At 48.0% G+C, this 18,186-nt stretch overlaps 5 protein-coding genes across 5 annotated transcripts; all 5 read left to right on the top strand.

Moving 5' to 3' along the window:
- Positions 1-1,662, top strand: N7471_013462 (uncharacterized protein; the record flags this gene model as incomplete). The annotated part of the gene is made up of 1 exon (XM_057286181.1): positions 1-1,662. One exon carries the CDS (start codon positions 1-3, stop codon positions 1,660-1,662), a length of 1,662 nt encoding a protein of 553 aa, XP_057129506.1.
- Positions 1,663-4,443: 2,781 nt separating this feature from the next.
- Positions 4,444-4,911, top strand: N7471_013463 (uncharacterized protein; the record flags this gene model as incomplete). The annotated part of the gene is made up of 1 exon (XM_057286182.1): positions 4,444-4,911. One exon carries the CDS (start codon positions 4,444-4,446, stop codon positions 4,909-4,911), a length of 468 nt encoding a protein of 155 aa, XP_057129507.1.
- Positions 4,912-5,671: 760 nt separating this feature from the next.
- Positions 5,672-5,938, top strand: N7471_013464 (uncharacterized protein; the record flags this gene model as incomplete). The annotated part of the gene is made up of 2 exons (XM_057286183.1): positions 5,672-5,693; positions 5,742-5,938. The coding sequence occupies 2 exons, from the start codon at positions 5,672-5,674 to the stop codon at positions 5,936-5,938; spliced, it is 219 nt and encodes a 72-aa protein (XP_057129508.1).
- Positions 5,939-7,781: 1,843 nt separating this feature from the next.
- Positions 7,782-8,412, top strand: N7471_013465 (uncharacterized protein; the record flags this gene model as incomplete). Its single annotated transcript, XM_057286184.1, has 3 exons — positions 7,782-8,070; positions 8,136-8,240; positions 8,300-8,412. 3 exons carry the CDS (start codon positions 7,782-7,784, stop codon positions 8,410-8,412), a joined length of 507 nt encoding a protein of 168 aa, XP_057129509.1.
- A 3,449-nt stretch (positions 8,413-11,861) lies between these two features.
- N7471_013466 (uncharacterized protein) lies at positions 11,862-12,251 on the top strand (the record flags this gene model as incomplete). Its single annotated transcript, XM_057286185.1, has 1 exon — positions 11,862-12,251. One exon carries the CDS (start codon positions 11,862-11,864, stop codon positions 12,249-12,251), a length of 390 nt encoding a protein of 129 aa, XP_057129510.1.
- Between the last annotated feature and the right edge of the window lie 5,935 nt (positions 12,252-18,186).

Raw genomic sequence — 18,186 nt, forward strand, 5'->3', positions numbered from 1 at the left:
ATGCCAAGTACTGCGTCACGAGGCCGACGATGGTCCATTCTACAGACGGCCCCTGACCATCGATTGGAGGCCAGGCTGACGACCACTGTGGAACCAGGTTACAATGGGACGCCACCGAGGTGCGCAGAAGCTTTTGCCGATGGCCTTTGGCCCCTTATTGTGCAATCTGTGTGGCTCCACGCCTTGGATGAAACAACTCGGATTGAAGGAGGTGGACCGAATCCTCTGCGCCGCCAAAGGCAACCCTCGTCTATAAAGGAGTTGGCAATCCTCCTCGAAAGCTCAATCAGACAGAAACCTTTCAATACCCCCTCTCCCTTCCCCCTCGCCCCTGCTCTGTATCCCAAACCCCCATATCTCACCGCCCCATTCTTATTCAGGTTCAAAACTACATCTGCAGGATTCTTCTGGCTGTCCACCTTTCTCAACATGTCAAGCACCAATTTTCGCCTGGAATCGTTTCGTCCATGGAACCCTTTCCAAGACAAAGCTCAGCCATTGCGCGATCCCCCCGGTACTTGTCGCTACCCAAGTCCGGTCTCGATCACTACCACCCCGCCAAGCTCCAATTCTAGCGACTATGGCTCAAAGAGCCAAAAAGTTCATTCCCACAAACCTGAGCGACACCCCCTTCCTGCCCGCCCGCCGACGGAGGTCTGCTTAGATGGGTTGGATTCCGAGGCTCCACCCACTCGACGAGAATCAGAGGGCTTGTGTCAGACACTTTCAGCTGTTAGTGACCCGGAGCCTCTCAACTTCGAGAACATCTTGCAACCACAAAGCATAGTTGGTGCCGATGACGTCGCTTTTACAAGTTTTGCCGATGATATCCATTGGGAAACAGAGCATCAGTTCCTCGACTTGGGGTTGGATGACTCGGATCCTGTCGATTTTGCCCGTCAGCATCCTCAAAGTGTTGATCTTAGAATCCCTACTCAGAATGGAGAGCTTCTAAATTTTGAAACTGTCGATCCTGCAATCCTTAATGACCATGCATCTCCGGTTGCCGGACGGGCTCAAACAACTATGAGTATCGCCGGCATCGCAACGCACCCGGAAGAATGCCCCGCGGAGTCTATTCGCTCTCAGAACAAAGTCTCATCTCTCCAACGCAGACGGAATTCAAAGGGGATGGTGGACAGTGAATGCCAGGCCTCAAAAATAAAAAAAGGTTCGCGTACGAGAGAAAGGCATACAAGAATTGGCTCTACTCGGTCCAAGAAAAGTTCGGGTCATCGTCAGAGCATTTCTTTCACCACAGTCCGTGCCCAATTCTCAGCCCTTTCAGTCGAAGACCGACTACAATTCCTGTCCTGGCTTTTTGAGGGTGCGTTAACTCATTGCGCTTCTGCGCCCTTGAGCGCCGCTGTTGCTTCTCCATCAAACCAATGTGACGGTAGAACCGACGACCGTGGTCATACGAGCTTGAACACTGAAGTGACTGATGCGCAGCACGCCTCTTCAAGAAAGGGACTAAAGTGGTCTGTGGATGAAGATCACCTTCTAATGAAGTTAAGGGACGAGCAAAACCTCGCTTGGTCAGAGGTGGTCAAGCAATTTTCACGAGAATTCCCCGGGCGGAGCAAGGGGTCAATCAAAGTGTACTACAGCACAACTTTGAAGAAAAGACGGCCATCTTTCCCCATTGTTCTTATTGCTTGACATAATCAACGCTGAGACATTACCGATATAACCGTCTAGAATATCTAAAACATTATGTGTGGGGACGATGAATACCGTAAATGCATAGTCGAAGACATGCTGAAATGATCCGTCGCCGCTACGCACAGGAGGTGGTATTGTGGGGACCGGTGCTCTGGAATTGATCGGGCATCACGATATTTATTTTGAGATTTTGTAAGATATTGAATCCAGTATACTTCCTGTTAATATGGTACAATCTCAACGGATGATGGCGTTGGTCAAACCAAAGCCGAGTACGGAGGCGCACAGGCTCTCAGGTTGAAAAAACTCTCGACGCGCCCAATCTCTCGAACTAGGGTACCCAGACGCTGGGTGCCCGGACTAGCCAATATTGAGAATGGCCCATTAATGACATGGAACGCCGGGCTGCGTACTGAGAGTTACGACACAGTTCTTCCGGTATGTTCAATTTTACCATACATTACACGTCGGCGTTGGGATGGTGCTGAATGATCATGTACGACAATACAATGCGGGGAACTCACGGTATTTTTCCCCTCATGTGGGATTATATAAGCTCAGCGGCTCAGGGTTGGCTCAGGGTTGGCTCAGGGTTGGCTCAGGGTTGGCTCAGGGTAAGCTCAAGGTAGGCTCAGGGTAGGCTCAGGGTAGGCTCAGGGTAGGCTCAGGGTTGGCTCAGGGTTGGCTCAGGGTTGGCTCAGGGTTGGCTCAGGGTTGGCTCAGGGTTGGCTCAGGGTTGGCTCAGGGTTGGCTCAGGGTTGGCTCAGGGTTGGCTCAGGGTTGGCTCAGGGTTGGCTCAGGGTAGGCTCAGGGTAGGCTCAGGGTTGGCTCAGGGTAGGCTCAGGGTTGGCTCAGGGTAGGCTCAGGGTTGGCTCAGGGTAGGCTCAGGGTTGGCTCAGGGTTGGCTCAGGTCTGGCTCAGTGGTGGCTCAGAGGTTCTTAGAGCACCCAACACCGCCTGTGGGTCGATTGATGGCCACACTTTAAATTGCGAAGTAACTTGACATCGTCTTCGCGCCTCCGTCCCCAGTTCAAAAAGGCTTGCAGTTGGAAAAATAAGAAATTGGACAAACGCAAGTTAGTTCTTGTGCATTCTTGAGACACATCAATCGTATTTGATTCTTATTTCATCGATAATTGATATGTTGATACCGTAGGGCTAAGCTTTTGAACCAATGTAGATAACAACTAAAGAGGGCCATTCACCGTGCGAAATTCATGGGGAGGATGAAGGTTGCCTTCAAATCCTTGTATTGGTGGCAGGCTCTGAGATAAAATGGAATACGTAGTCTGGTTTACGACTTGGAGTAACGCAGGGAACGATATCTGGATAGCCTTGACAATAAGTATCATATGTCCTGAAATAGTAACTCCCAGACTAGTTGTGCGGCTATCAGTTCAAATTAAAAGAATTGAAATATAGCTGGATTATACCAACGTGGTGCCGGTGGGCCGGCCAGTTCTTCCTCCGGTTAAGCGTATCCGACATCCTAGGGAAAGAAGGTGTCAATAAATAGGAAGCCACAAGCTTCTCTAGAGGGGGAAAACAGCAGCAGCAAAGGATTTGCCTTAGTTGCCTAACCAAGATCGAGACGCTCTGCTGATTGCTTTAGCGAGAGGAGCGGTCCATTTATATGATCTCACATAGTTCTTCTTTAGCAAAATCAAAGCTAAATGCATGCCAATGGCCTCATAAAACGATGTATGAGCTTTTAGGGCTGCTTGAGATTCGTACCTACTACGAAGGGTGGTGGAAGGGGACCCCTCTCCTTCATCACTTGGCTTTTAGGAATTGGGCTAAAGCGACATGGCGAAAATGATGAAGGAAACAGAGGGGAACTACTGAGTGTAATAGTATACAGAAGAGGTTTAGTTATTCGACAGTTCTCAATCCCCCCTTCCTACCAAAAGATATTTCAGACCTCTAACTTTAGCTTGCAGCAGAGATCCGAGCCCAGGGAAGGTGGAGCAACTCCCAGGATAGGCAATGCAAGTCCCTGAATACTGGTCTTGGTTTTTTTAATATCGAGGAACTCCTCCTGTCAGGGCTCGAGCATATTGTCAGTTCCGATGTCTGATCGCTGACCAAACATTGCGCTTTTTCGGCCAGCTAGCGTATGACACAGCCCAACCACCAGCATCCCCTACATCTCTGCGAGGCATTCCCAAGGTTTCATTACGAGCTCTTAGAATGGATGGCTAGTACTTGGGTTAATATCTCGACTACTCCTAGGATGAAGGAAGCACTTCCTAGGAGCTTATCCTGAATCCACAATCCGACTGTAGTCATCAAGAATCTGGCAACATATTTGAACATAGGATAATTTACGAGACAACAGGCATTATAAGTAGCGTTTCTCCTCCTCCATCTAAGGATCCACTTCTACCCATATAACTTTTCATTATCTCGAACGTATTGCGCTACGGTCACCACTTTTGTACACTCATTTCTCTGCCTTACAGTACCAACATCGCCTGGCAGCAATACAGATACCCCCCTGAGAAGATTGTTCGACATATCTTCTTACAGTGCATACCAGAGTTATCGTCTGCCACCAGTTGTTGTACCCACGTTTCCAAATAGCTGCTATACATCTTGTTTCACAGGTCCAAAGCAATGGCGTACCGCTTCCCCATTATAACCTTCGATTCCTCCGCAACTCCTCTTCGTTCCTGTCGACCATGCTACAATTCGAAAACTAGATGCAACCGTGAAGTTCCTCATTGTCAAACCTGCCTCAAGCGTGGTAAATCCTCGTTGTGCGTCTATGAAACGAGAATGCCAGACCAAAAACGTGCTCTTCCAGAGCCACAACCAAAGCGGCAAAAGCAAGAGCAGGAGGGTGAATATGACGATAACCACATTCCATGGAAGACTTTTGAGACGCAATCCGAACAGTATTTGCATCACGAAACAAGTACAACTGAGGAAATGCAACACGCCATTGAGCCTACAAACGAAGAACATATCAAGCACATGACTCAAATGCATTCTGAGCAGGGTAATCTAGCACCTCACGAGACCTCACTAAAGAGTATTGCGGCTGCGAATGCGGAGAAAGCTTCGATTTCCCAACCGAAATATGTTGAAAATACATTTGAATGGCCGCGGAGCACATCAGTACCTCAACCAACAGAGCTCTATTCCCAAATGATCCCTCCGGTAATCGATCCCAACCTACGAGGAAATCTAGACTACGACGCTAACTATCAACAAGACCTCTTTGCCTCCGCGGCCAAACTTTGACCTAAATATATCTAGGAGACATATTTGCGGCCCACATACGACCCACCAACTCTTGTTGGTATTAAGCTACCTTTTCATCTCCTCAATGCTTCCTACGGACGTAGGGGCTCTGTGGAAGGTCATATGTCGCCGCGACTGTGACTGGGAAGAGAGCTGTGTCTTGCAGCGCAGTCAGCTACAAGGGTGGCTGATCAGTGTGCGCAACGTTTTGACCAAGTCTGACGGCCTGCACACAGTAACATTGGAAGACATATCGCTCCAAACAAGATATATTCTGTTCATTCTTGGGCAAAATACATCCCCTCACTCGAGCTTTCTAGCTGAATGCTTCCAAAGCGAGTACCCTCCATTCCGGCCGTTTGGAGTCAGGGCAAGCATCGCGTTGATTTGTCAAGTTTTCGAGGGCATTCGGGCTGATGAACTTGAGGGATATGAAACAAAGGAAATCTGGACCCGCGACCAAGTCTTTCTGTCAACGATGGCATCCCGGCTCAAAGAATCGCCACTATTTGGCGCCGAAGTTTCAATGCACCATTTACAGTCTATGATACTAAGTCTTCATATGGCTTTTCAGTGCGAAGAAATCCGTGTTTCCAGCATGAAGATCCGGACCCTGAGAATTGAAAGCCATTTAGAAGTGTTGGGATATTACCGACGGGCATTTCTAGCTTTCAACCCGATGTTATTGCCAAAAATTCTGGCCTCGTTGAAAGAAGCTAATATTCTTACTAACCTACTAGGGCACTATCAGCTTACCAACATGGAGAGGAACCTGGACAGAAGTAAGTAGATCGATCTTTAGGCTGATATGGTGTTTGACAAGAGTATAGCCAATTTGGCCTTGCGTCTGGCCAACATATTCACATCACTTACGCCAGAGCGCTTGGACGCTGCTTTCCAAAATACCCGCGAGATTCAGCATTCGAAAGCGGATAAAGTCGTCGCCATGGAGATGATGCATGTCAAGTCATACGAAGAAGCATACAAGTTGAACAGGATTGGTAAGTCCCCGGATTTCGAATTGTAACGGAAAACCTTCTGATAGTTGCAGGCCCTACCACGGTCCGTGTTTTTCATGTTTCACCGTGAAACTACGAGCGGATTAAGGAATCCCAATACAGTATATCCATATCTTTTGAAGAATCCGAACGTTGTATACTAAGAGGAATGTGTGAAAATTGAAACTTTTGTGTACGAACATGCATATATCTCTATTTACCGCAAACGAGACGATCAACCTGGTTCTTATTGATTAAGATGCAATTGTTTCTCATAATGGGACTTGATCCAATTCTTGATCTGCGCTGGCGAATTCTTTTTAGAATACTTGATAGTTGTCAGCTTCTACGCATCTTATAATGTCGGTCAAGTGACATCTTTGACCTCAAATATGGTATTCGTTCATGTAAGAGCCCCAATCAGCTGACATTATCTATAATCTCAATGGAAAGGGTTCGCGGAAGCTTAATATAAATGCTCCAAATGGCAGGGATGTTTCGTAGGACTGTGATGGTGAAAATGAACATCGTGTACTTGTTTAAAGAGAGAGAGATGGGTTGTGATTATTTTTAGCGAGGCTGCCCTAAAATAATGTCGTATATTCCACAGAATGGTAGAGTCTGTGTTGGTATCACCAGCTAGGTACCGTGTACACAGTTAAGTGAACAGTTTATGCTTCCAAAGCAAAGGTTGATTGATTCGTGTATGATAGATGTCGATCTCCAGCGAGGTTCAGAATACCCCTGAATCCCATACGCCAGATCCGCAGCTTAGCGCAAGGTTACATAAACAGAAATGTGATCTATCAGACGCCAGCTTGTTCTGATAGAGGGATATGTCCCGACAGTCTATAAATCCCTCATCCATATCGGCGAGTGACTTGACTGTGAGTCAATTCCCGGATCCATCTAGCCCTCAGGAAATCCGACGTAGCCTCTGGAGCCTTCTAACTACACTTGGGGATCAAGGCATGTTCCTTAGCGTCTCAAGGTAAGCGATTACTATCAAAAGCAACTATGTACATGTAATCGACTCTAGATACAAGACGTAGCGTTAACAAAAGAGAGAGGCTACTTCAAGTTCAGGGAGTCCGCATGCACCATGTAGGTCCTGCATATAGTATCTCCACTCACCTCATCGCTTACACTTTACGTATCTGCCTGACACCCCTATGACTAGATGTATGGGACAAAAGGATTGGCAGAAATTGAGTTGAACTGATCGGTCTTTTATCTTGTGAACTCTTTGGGGCCTGCCATATTTAGACCGTCAACTTGTCATGAACAGTATGTTAATGGACTGCACTGCACTAAATGAGGGTAAACGCGGTGAATAATCGCGGTGAATGAATGTTGGTGATGGAAATGCAATCAAATTCTATCAATTAAATCAAAATCTTTCCCAGAAGGCCAATTCAACACTGTCTGTACCAATAACAGGGGCAGTGGTTAGTAAATGTATAGAACCATGTTTAGCAGCCCCATCGACTTCATCAATTGCAGTTCATGTTCTTGTGGAAGTCCTCCGGGTCATCTTCACCGTAAGCCAAAGTTGAATTTCCGACTGGATGAATGTATTCGAAATGGGACTCGCACTCAGTTTCCCTTAGTAAAAAGCAAGTTCTCAAAGAGTGAGCTGAAAATATGGTATATATGTTGATGATGTGCTGTATCTTCACTGTACCTGTAATAAACAAAACCATCGAAATCAATCCGTGCACATAAATATTGCTTGCACCCTGCTGTTGATCAGCTTTTCAATCCAAAACAAATCAAGGAACTTTCTAATTCACAACTCAATTCCCTACTTCATTCCATACTTCACTCAAACTCCCAACTGAAATTCACAATTAACTCTCGCCAGCCTCCATAATGAAGTCCCTTACAACCCTTTTCATGCTGACTGCCTCTACCGTCGCCGCTACCCTCACCAGTTCTTCTCCAAAGCACTTCCGCCTCAAGTCCAGCGGCGCCACCAACCAAGAGCACAACAACCTTTATGTTTTCGCATACCACACGGGCGCAGGCCTCAACGATGCTGTCCTGACCAAGTATGTAAATAATGCTAGTTCTGTTTGCTTGAATGGCACAAAAGCCCTCTTCGACTTCGACACTAAATCCCCTCGGGGAGTCGTCGCCACCGGCGACACCAAATATGCGTGTGAATAACCCCCTCTGGAAAGTCGCATACTAATCTGAATACGGGCTAACGAAATTTTCATCCAGCCTGGGATCCGATCTTGGTTAACGCAGGCCAAGGAAGTAATGGATTCTCACTCAAGGGCAACAACTTCCAGTGGTCGGAAGCCAGCGGCTTCGGTGGATGGCTCGGTAAGACCCTAGCATCGTTGCTCTTCTCCAGAAGGCGATCTCGTCCTAACATTCAATAGTCTGCGACTGGTACCACAATGCGCCCCAGCTGTTCTACTTGAACCGCTACTATGACGCTACTATCCCCAACAGCTGCAGCAAGATCCAACTGAAGGCCGAATACATCAAATAGATTCGGTCGTATTGGATTGGACACATTTTTACTGTACTAATGATTGGCTAGTTAATGACTTATATTCTACTAGATAGAAGCGAGTTTGAGCAAAAATAAACATGAAATTGCTTTCGAATCTAGACATGTCTTGCTTCTGGCTATGCAACTTCTGCTAGTGAAACACCTGATTACCAAACATACTAGTAGGAATAAAAGGTGGTGCGCGTGGCACCGCGTCATATCATGGTTGAACATGATTGCATCCTCCTAGGGGATTGAAAGCCACCTTCCTGTTGACTGCTTCATCAGAGCTGGGAATGTACATCTTGGCCCTGGGAGCTCTCTTGTTCCCGGGAGCTTTGGTCCAGTTTGTCAGGGATATACATGAAGCATGCAGCATGAATGAAGATATTATCTGCGGGGCCCACGGGATGCATATGGGTTCCCCTGAACGCGAGGAAGCCTGTCTCTTTTGCTTCCTCGCGCTACGTCTTATATCTAGTGGACTGTAGTTATTGTAGATCTTAATTATTCATCCGGAAGACGCTGTACTCAGGAGCTAAAGAGTGGTTCTTTGCCGATACACGGCTCCTGAAATTGCTTTTGAGGTTACCAATGTATAATTTATTGATTTCCAGAGTCAAATTAACAAGCAGGAGAATTTGTCTCGACTCTCCTGCCGACCCACAAGTTTGTTTTTTCTGCCAACAAGATCCTTCTTCGGGCTCAAGGCTGAAATCACTGTCGGCATTTACTTTGGTCACCGCCGTTATGCACCATGCTACCAGCACTTTTCACTACAGGGACTCGGTTTCAAACTGCCAATAGCTTTAGGGGGTGCATTGACATCTAGCACTTGCAAAGATGAAACGGTCGCATGGTGCTCTGTGGGGTTTAATGATCAGGAATTCATTCTTTTAGCTGCTAAGCTTGCTCCAAATATCCATATCACAGCTATGCTCTCTGTTGCTGACCCCAATACCGAGTGCCTGGTCATGTGGAATCACGTGTGATTGACAGTCACTTTGCTAATTTTTAATTTCCGTTACACCTCCGCTGTAAAATGTGATCACCTACGCCGAGTGGAATTTAGTCGTGCTGACCGGCGAAGTGGTGCAGAGGTAGACGGGTCTCTCGGTAGATAAGCTCCTGCTACTCTGGCAGACCGACGGGGGCCATTCTCCACACTCTGCTCGACTGATATCCCTTGGTATCCCACTGACCGCTGATGCGGCTGACTCTGACTCGGGTCATTTGGTGATGAATTCCTGATAGTGGCAAGTTCTCTATCGGGAGACGGTTTACTTGCCGTGTGGACATGCCGTGTCTCGGTATCCGACGATTGGACTCGTAGTGGGCGAATCAAGGCGTCTAAAGGTCCTTCGTTTCGACTGTATTCATCAGCATCCCGGGCATTGAATAATCGGAATCAGCCGTACTTACCACACACAGCATGACGTGCCAAAACCTGTACTTCGCTTTTCCGCCACACTTCCGCGCAGGCCAGGTGGGAAAGCGCCCTGCACTGACAACGCAAAATCACACGCTCATTTGCAAGATCTTCATCCTCGGTCAGACAAAACATACAGTGGATGTTGTCGACCTCTTCACTCAAGCTGAGCTTCCGAAGCGTCGAGTCTTGGACATCCGCCCAGATGTTAGCGACCGATGTCAGGATAGCTGGTCGAGCCGGTGAAACGTGCCATGGAACACTGTTGGTCCGCAGTATTTCGGCGGTGACAAAGGGATTGATTGATTGCACCGGCTCGGAGCTGGTTGAGAGGGGCATCGGCGGGTCTTGTCTGAGCTCGTGAGGTGGTGACCGGTCAGTGTTGTCTGATGCAGGGCGTCGCCTGGAGGCTGACGATATCTGACGCTGGCCCAGGTGTACCATGACTGATAGAGAGGCAATCCTAGAATCATGTCTCACTCGCGCCTGGTTGCGGACGGCTGCTTCATACCACTGCCGGCCAACTCGGTCGGCCTGTCGTTGTCGATGCCATCTCGCGCAGAGGAATTCTTTGACAATATCACAGAGCTTCGGTTGCAACATTAGCGAGTCGAACGGCTGTCTGGCGAGAGTGTTCAGCTTCTGATGGCCCATCTTGGTATCTTCAACTTTGATCGAGTTTTTGCACAGTGCATTTTTTTCGTCATCCCGCAACAGAAGCCAGGGTCACCGTGAGGGATCCCGCTGACAGCAAATGGGTTCCAAGGCAGTATAAAGAACATTGAGCTGATGACAAAAGGCAGAAAATGATTCGAATGGGTATTGATGTTGCGCAATCTCCGCAGCGTTCCCTCGCCAGCTTTATATGCCATCATCATGAGATCTGTACTTACATCACGTCATGGCTGCTGACGTGGAACTCCTCCCTTGAAACAATCGAAACGTCGAAGAATGCACTGTGATGCAGTATGTACCGCTATACCGCTATACCGCTGATCAGTGGGCTGCAAGAAGGATGTCTCATTCTGAATCACTCTTTGCATTTGGTGGGCTGTGCATTTGGACCATGAATTTGCGGAATGGCATAGCTGGCAAATTGCAAGTCGCCTAGGGGCATTTCGAAGGGCGTGTTGGGTCATGATTGCTTCATGACTGAAGGCTCTGGACACGACATGTGGGATACGTTCGCGCTTAATGTCGTTTTCTCGGGCTCTATTGATACACTGCTAGGAATCATTTTTCTTGAGGCCCAGTTGTAAGGGCAGAGTGACTTATAAATCCCAGTGAACCCAGATGCACCATGTGAGTCCCGCACATCGTATCCCCACTTATTGTGTATGTCTCGCGCGTGTCCCTGACGAATGTGACTAGAGCTCCCAGGAAATAATCACCGCTTTCTAGGAACAAGATGAGAAGTGTTGGGAACTAGCTAAGTCAAACCTCTTCTGCGCGGGCATGTAATGGAGAAAGAGCAAGATGAAAAGCCCACTATTTGCTTTCTGAAGCGTATATATATTGTGCTCTCCCTACATGATCACAGATACCAGCTCAACAATCTAGATCTTCTCCAGCAGATTACATGCAAACCTCGCGATTGGCCCGAGACACTTTTACATTTACTTTTTCATCATGTCGTGGAATCCTGCTCATCTCCAATGGGTATTGGGCCAACTATTGGGCGATCCCTTGCACCGTGAGCGGTGCATATGGGTAGGAGATGACGGGTATCACTGTCAAAACACCGTGCCGCTTGGCTCCCGGATAAATGGAGTATTGTGCTTTCAGCTGTCCCTGACCCCCCCTTTCCCGTATCTATCAGCACAGGGATTTACATTGGCTGCAAAGCAGTTATTTTGCTTTGAGTGCAGGCGCCATCGCTGTCGGCCAAAAGTGTGGGCCAGCCGATTTTTGAATATGTTGGATGTGCGCCGAGACCAAGCCAAAGATGTCACGATTTACTCGGAATCTCATGATTCGGCTTTATTGGTACATCAATGGCCAACCAGCATGTCCTACAATGTCGCCACAGCCATGTGCCCCAAAGAGGCCGTCTCAGAAACCGAAAGAGACCGCCTGGCAAAGAAGCAAAACTAGCGACAAACTCCTAGGTGCATTTAGGTTGGCCCGAGCCGTGAAAATCGAGGATCCGGACTTTCTCCAGACCACAAGCGGCTTCAATTGTGCTGTCTGTTACATGCCTCCAGCACAAACCATGGAATTCACGAATAACGCAAGTTGGTTAGTCGTCCAGGCAGTGTGGTCCCTCAACTTCCCTCACGAGTTTCGCACGGAATGGCCATCCGAAGGCTCTGTGTTCTTGCACGACCGACCCGACCAGCCCGTTGCTCGCCTTTCAGGTTGTGGAAGTGAAAATGAGTTTAGTTCCAGTCTGCTTTGTGAATGTTGACGGTGGTGGATCGAAACTGATCGAGGTGCCTTTCGTCTCATTTTTATGATCTATTATCTTCATTGGGGACACCTCTGGGGACGGGGCGGCGGATCGTCGTGTGCGTTCCAATTCAGAAGCGGCGGCAGGTACATGTATCTCTGGGAGAGACTTTGATCGACTGATACTGAGAAAGGCATCTTTGAATTCATGAAGCTTTCGCTTAAGCCTTTGAAATCTCGAAAAGGAAGATTTCCTCATATCTCACAGTCAACGTGCTCGTGGTACGTGGAAGGAGGACGGCAGTTTTGAGGAGATCGGTGGGATCTAGGAAATAACAATAATATCCGGAGGCCTGTTCAAAACAAAATGATATGATAACACTCATCAAACGTTTTTGGTGCAGTCACTAAGAAGAAGGATTGGTAGCCTAGAAGAGCTAGTAAAATCTACTTCTGGTAGGTCCGTATTAAAATGCGAGATTGGCTGTTACCAACGTCAATTGGTATCAATATTATGCTCAAACGCAATATATCTGCTTTTCTTGGTTTCAAATGTTTTGCAGTCAAGTTAATGTCATGGTTAAGTTTCAACGAGCTCTACTTGATGTCTAGCATTCAATGCGTCAGAAGTACGCTTGCAAACTACCTTCCGTTAGGAAATAGGTTCGGTGACGATATTTTTCAACGTTTAAACTTTTGTTCATTTTCGTATATCGGTGAGTAATTCGGGGTGAGCAGCTGGGGAGATCGAGCATCAGCAGTTGAGCTAACTGTTCACTGTCTTTTCAAAAGTGCGGTCGATCCTAGGCGAGGAAGCATTGGTAGAAATGACAGCGGCCTCGGCGTGACTTGTCAGCTATAAATGACCCTCGAGCACAATTTCTGATCCAATCCATCTTGATGACCAAAATGGACCATCCCACTTCGCCTTCCCCAATTGATCGGCCAGCCAAGAGACAGTGCCGAGTATCCCAAGCTCCAGAGGATGAACCCAAGTTGGAAAACCATCCAGAGCAAGCCTCAAACGGCACAACCATCGAACCCAAGGTCGGTAATACCCCCTCGGCAGGAAATGAAAAAAACCCACTAATACTGAATAGATTCCAGTGAGAACACGGGGTACCCTTACAGCGGAGTTCATGAAAGTATTAAACCTCAATAACTCCCTCGCTACACCAGTCCTCAAATTGCTCGACTTGTACTTTTGCTTATGGGAATGCTACGTCGTCAAATCGGCCCAGAAAATACGACTCGAGGAGGAGCAGCGACAGCTTCAAGCGTCAAATGAGTGGCTAGTAAGCGACAGCGACATCCTTCTACAGCTCTGCGATGAACAAGTATCAGTATTGTGGGATCGCAGACGAGCGGTTCAGGCTCTTTGTAATGGTGTTGTTTCAGCCTTGGAAGCGAGCGATCTTCAAGCCTACTCTGTCGATGAGCCTGAGCCTTGATAAAGTCTCCATGTGGTAGAGCGTTTATGGGCAGGAAGAATGACATTTGGATTTTCCGCTATCTATCTGCGCTATCTCCTAAGGGTTAGCGCTAATTCTAGATAAGGTCTATACTGTTGGTGAACTTTAGTTGGGTTTAGTGACGGGTGCCAACGATGCACGGCTGTTGATACATCCAACGCATTCGATAACTTAGCATCTGGCTATGAATTCCCCCTAGTTTGTCCTGACCTTGTATAATCAGAGTGAAATAAAATATCTGCTCAGCCTCCAGCTTTCCATCTCTCTCAACCCTCGTTAAACCTCTATTTTATACACTTCTGTATTTCTTTCCTACAGCAGCTTCGACAGCGAGCTTTCGACGGATATGAATGACTCGGGCAAAGATAGTCTGTACCCGTTACCTCAATGGTGTTTTGTGCTTACAATAGTAGACTACGATTTGAATCTCGACCTTCACGCTATCTGAAATGAATCCTCTGGCATACCGACACCGCCTCCCTGTCTCGCCACCGACTCCGATAATCCTCGGCAGATCCTCTCGGACGGGGGTGAACCTGCAGGATGTGAGACTTCAGGGTCTTCCTTGATCGAATGCCTTTTTCATCCCACTTACGACAAGCTGTCGGCCTTCAAGTGGACGGGTCCAGATCCTCTGTCCATCTCTACTCAGGCTGGCGACATTTTCCTCTACATGTCAGCGCTCCTTTTCCCTAAAGAAGTGCACTTGATAGAATTTCGATTTGCACTATTTGATCGGACATCTGGTGATACTATAGGAGAGGATCTGATCTTCCTGCCGCGGGTTGAAACGGCCCTGGGGAATCTCTGTCGGGTACGCAGGCAGTTGCTAGAAACAATCACCTGGCATGCTGTTGGTGCAACAGGCACTAGCTTCCGACTGTCCCTTTGGCCTCGTATGGAATCTCTACCATATTTGAGTCTCTCGACATATTCTCCGCTGACTGTGCTGCCCCCGACACTATCCCTGGACCCACGGTTTTTTGTGCATAATATATCGGGTAATTACAGGTGAGATTGATCCAGAACATGCGGGTTTACTCGCAGACACATTGCAGTGAAGACGTTGATAATGAATCAATGGCTATTTTATGCGTTGTTACTAAGAACTATCGGAAAGATATAGCTGCTTTACATGCGGTAATTTTCCCTGCACTGCGTCGCCGCTTGTAGTATTTCTCTGTCACCAAGATAGGACAGGGCAATCCGGAATAGGCAATTCCTCACACTTCTCTTTCAACATCCGGCAACCCTGTCAGATTGGGCCTGAAAGGGTGGTTCCAGTCATCGAGCAGGCTAATAAGCCGTTCCCGTGATGCTTCCAATACCTCCTCAATATAGAGCAGTCGAGGCAGCTGCTTGTCGTGGAGAAGCTGGCGGCCGTCTCTCTCGTTGCTTAATTTCATGCTAGCCTCCTTCAACTTTTGATTATTTTGCTCTAGCTTCTCTCCATCAATGTGCTTGGATACGCACGACTCCCATAGGCGTCGATAGAGTCCAACAAGTCGAGCTGCTGGAAAGGCGAACTTGGGATCGTCGCATCCGAGGTCTGCTAGCACCTTCAATGGGTTGAAAGGGCAAAGTCGCCAAGGTATGTCTTGTTTCTGCTTCCTGCTGTGAAGGGGAGAACTGTGATAGTCAGCCAAAATATTTGAAGCCGAATCGTTTCACTTACCAACGGGGGGACATGGTGAGAATTTTCCTGTGATTTGTCTATCTCGCTAAGGATTGGCAATTCACTGGGCTATGGTTCTGTTTCATTTTCCTGGTCTGGCGAGCTGTTCGGGGCATCCATTTTGTCCGCAGGAGAATGTCAAGATCTGGGCAGTACCGTTTCGATCAGGCCTTCGTGTCTCTTATAGAATATGCAAACGGAGGTGGTTATGGAACACCACATTGGTCAATCAACGCAGTCAACTTTTGAATGGATTTTATACTTAATTTCAGCGGGTGGTTGGCAGTCAATTTGATAGAAGGGATAGTGATCAACGAGTCGGTCGGGGGAACTGATCAAGCCTCAATTTAGGACGGCCGTGAAGGATTCAACAGTGAGCCAACGTTTCTTGACCGACTCAGCATCCTTCCTCAACACCACCATTGCTCGTCTCCCTCGCTGAGCATCTAAAGGCAGAAAATTATCGCTGCAAATAGTTGCGGTACATAGAAGACATGGGTTTCGATAGGCCTCAGTTACAAGAGGTGTCCCTCAACGCTTTCTACTAAGCACTTACCCGACAGGATGAGCCGAGAAGCCTATAAATCCGTCCTCTAACCCCCGGCAATTCGTTCTACAATTCATTCACCTGACTCTGCAAAGTCGAGCAGGCTTGTGTCTGAGTCACCTGATAAGTTCTCCCCTCTGACTCAGAACCGAATTTCCACTGTACTGACATTGATAGGATACATCGAGGATACAAGCCAGACAGTGCCTGTGAGAGATACAGGTATGATTCCCACCAGATGCACTGCCATTCACATCAGCCGGTTAAAGATACGAGCTTTGGATTAGCTGGTCAAGGTGTCTATGCGCAGATGCCTCCGCCATAGTAGTCGACTAGCTGATCTACTGTACAGCTACTGTGTGTGCTCCCAAGAGGTAGGCGAATATCCGCGTCGCAGGTATGTCAACAGCGATGTATGAAGAGATAGCCAGCTTGAATAACGAGAACTCTCGCCGCTGTTCTCTTCCGTGAGTCACCTTGCTATGATGCTTTGAATATCAAATGGTCCTAACATAGTTTAAGTTCTTTCAAATCAACCACCAGCATAGGAGCCTCCGATGTGGGCGAAGAGCGCCGACTGCCTCTTCCCCAGATTTTGCCTCTTCCTTCTCGCAGTCCTTTCAACCCGTTCAACACAAAAGATGCCCTAGTTCCCACCACCCCTGGACCTCAGAACACCTTCCAATTCAAGTCACCGTGGGCAGCTGCCGATCACATCGTCGCTCCCCCTTCACCAGCCAACCCAGCTGAAAGTTCCTGACAAGAGGGCTTTGCCATGCAAAAGTCCGGTGCAGGAGACTGGCCCAATGACCTCTCTCAGAACGAAATCATGGCCCTTGTGGCCCCGCAAAAGCTCAACCGCAAAGCGGTCGCAGGTATGTGAATCTTAGCCTGGCCTGTCTCACTGATCCTGAAGATGATGCGATTTCAATAGAACCCGAGTACATTCGAACAAATGCACGAGCGCAAGGACCACAGCTCTTTGCCGTCTCTTTGTCCCAAGACTTGGCTACCAGAAAATGTGAGTCATGGATTGTCTCCCCGATCTGCAAGCTAATGATTGACAGTGAACCATTGACATCGCACCAGAGGGCCCGAGGATACAGCACCCCGTTAGTGCCAAATACAAAGCCATGGCCTACAAACTATTCTTGGCCCCGACGCTTCAAACCACGCAATATACCCTAGATGAAGAATATAAACCAGAGGAGCGGGCCAATAGCGGGTGCGAACATCCGAGTGCGAGCTTCGCTACATGGAAGCTTGAGACTGTTGTGATATGAGGCTGTTGCAGATCAAGAAGCTTCCAGTCCTTTCTGCGTGGAAGAAATACATGATGCAAGTAGATGCCTTCACAGTGTATATATATATAGCCTCGTGTCTCCCTCTGAGAAAACAATCAATTGATTACCTCTGAACTACAACAGAGACATCCATTCTTCCTTATAGTGTGAGTGACTTACCGCGTCCTCCGCTGCGCTACATCAGTTATTTGTGCAATTTCTTGTGCTCCAGAACATCAACACAATTGCTGATTTTCGTGCCGTTGTACATGAGGGCAGCCCATCGCCACCGTGAAACATCCCTGTTGGGAGTCCTATCGCCGGATCGGAGATAAGACTAGGTGGCACTACGACGCGTGCTCCATCGCGTCTTCGCCCTCACCGCCTTCACTCCATGAATGGCGGAGTCTCTGGTCGTCCGCATTGCGAAACATTCATCCATTACGACTATATGATTGCTTGTGCCTGGTGAGGCTGTCACGGCCTATGCTGCCCGAGAGAATGCGCGTTGCGCCACAGCCCGGCTTTTTTGGAGCAACGGCCGGAGAGTGCGACAGACCAGAATACAACATGGCATGAATCGTGTGCGTTGTTTTGCCGAAGAGGATTGTAAGTGATCTGTTTGGCAAGTTCATATGACCACGAAGCTCACTGATCGTCTCGTCTCAAGCGTACACAGCGTGCCCTCTGCAAACTCTATGAACAGGTAAGTCATAACAACTCGTCCAAGTGGTAAGCCTTGCTGACTCGTATCGTACAACAGGACGCCCTCATTTTCTCTGCTCGAGCTCCCCTATACCGATGCGATCGCATGCTGTCTATCATTTCCACATAACTACTGGTGGCATCGATGATGAGCCAATGTAAGGTCCAGATCGTCTCGGCCCTTCTCTCAGTCGACTCTGTGCATCAGTCATGTGCTGATGTGTCTACCCGATACAAAGCTCAAGCCACAATGGGCTTATACCACCGTGTCT

This window comes from Penicillium samsonianum (genome assembly GCF_028829775.1).
Source record: "Penicillium samsonianum strain IBT 33392 chromosome Unknown utg000009l_segment0_segment0, whole genome shotgun sequence".
In the NCBI taxonomy this organism is placed as follows: Eukaryota; Fungi; Ascomycota; class Eurotiomycetes; order Eurotiales; family Aspergillaceae; genus Penicillium; species Penicillium samsonianum.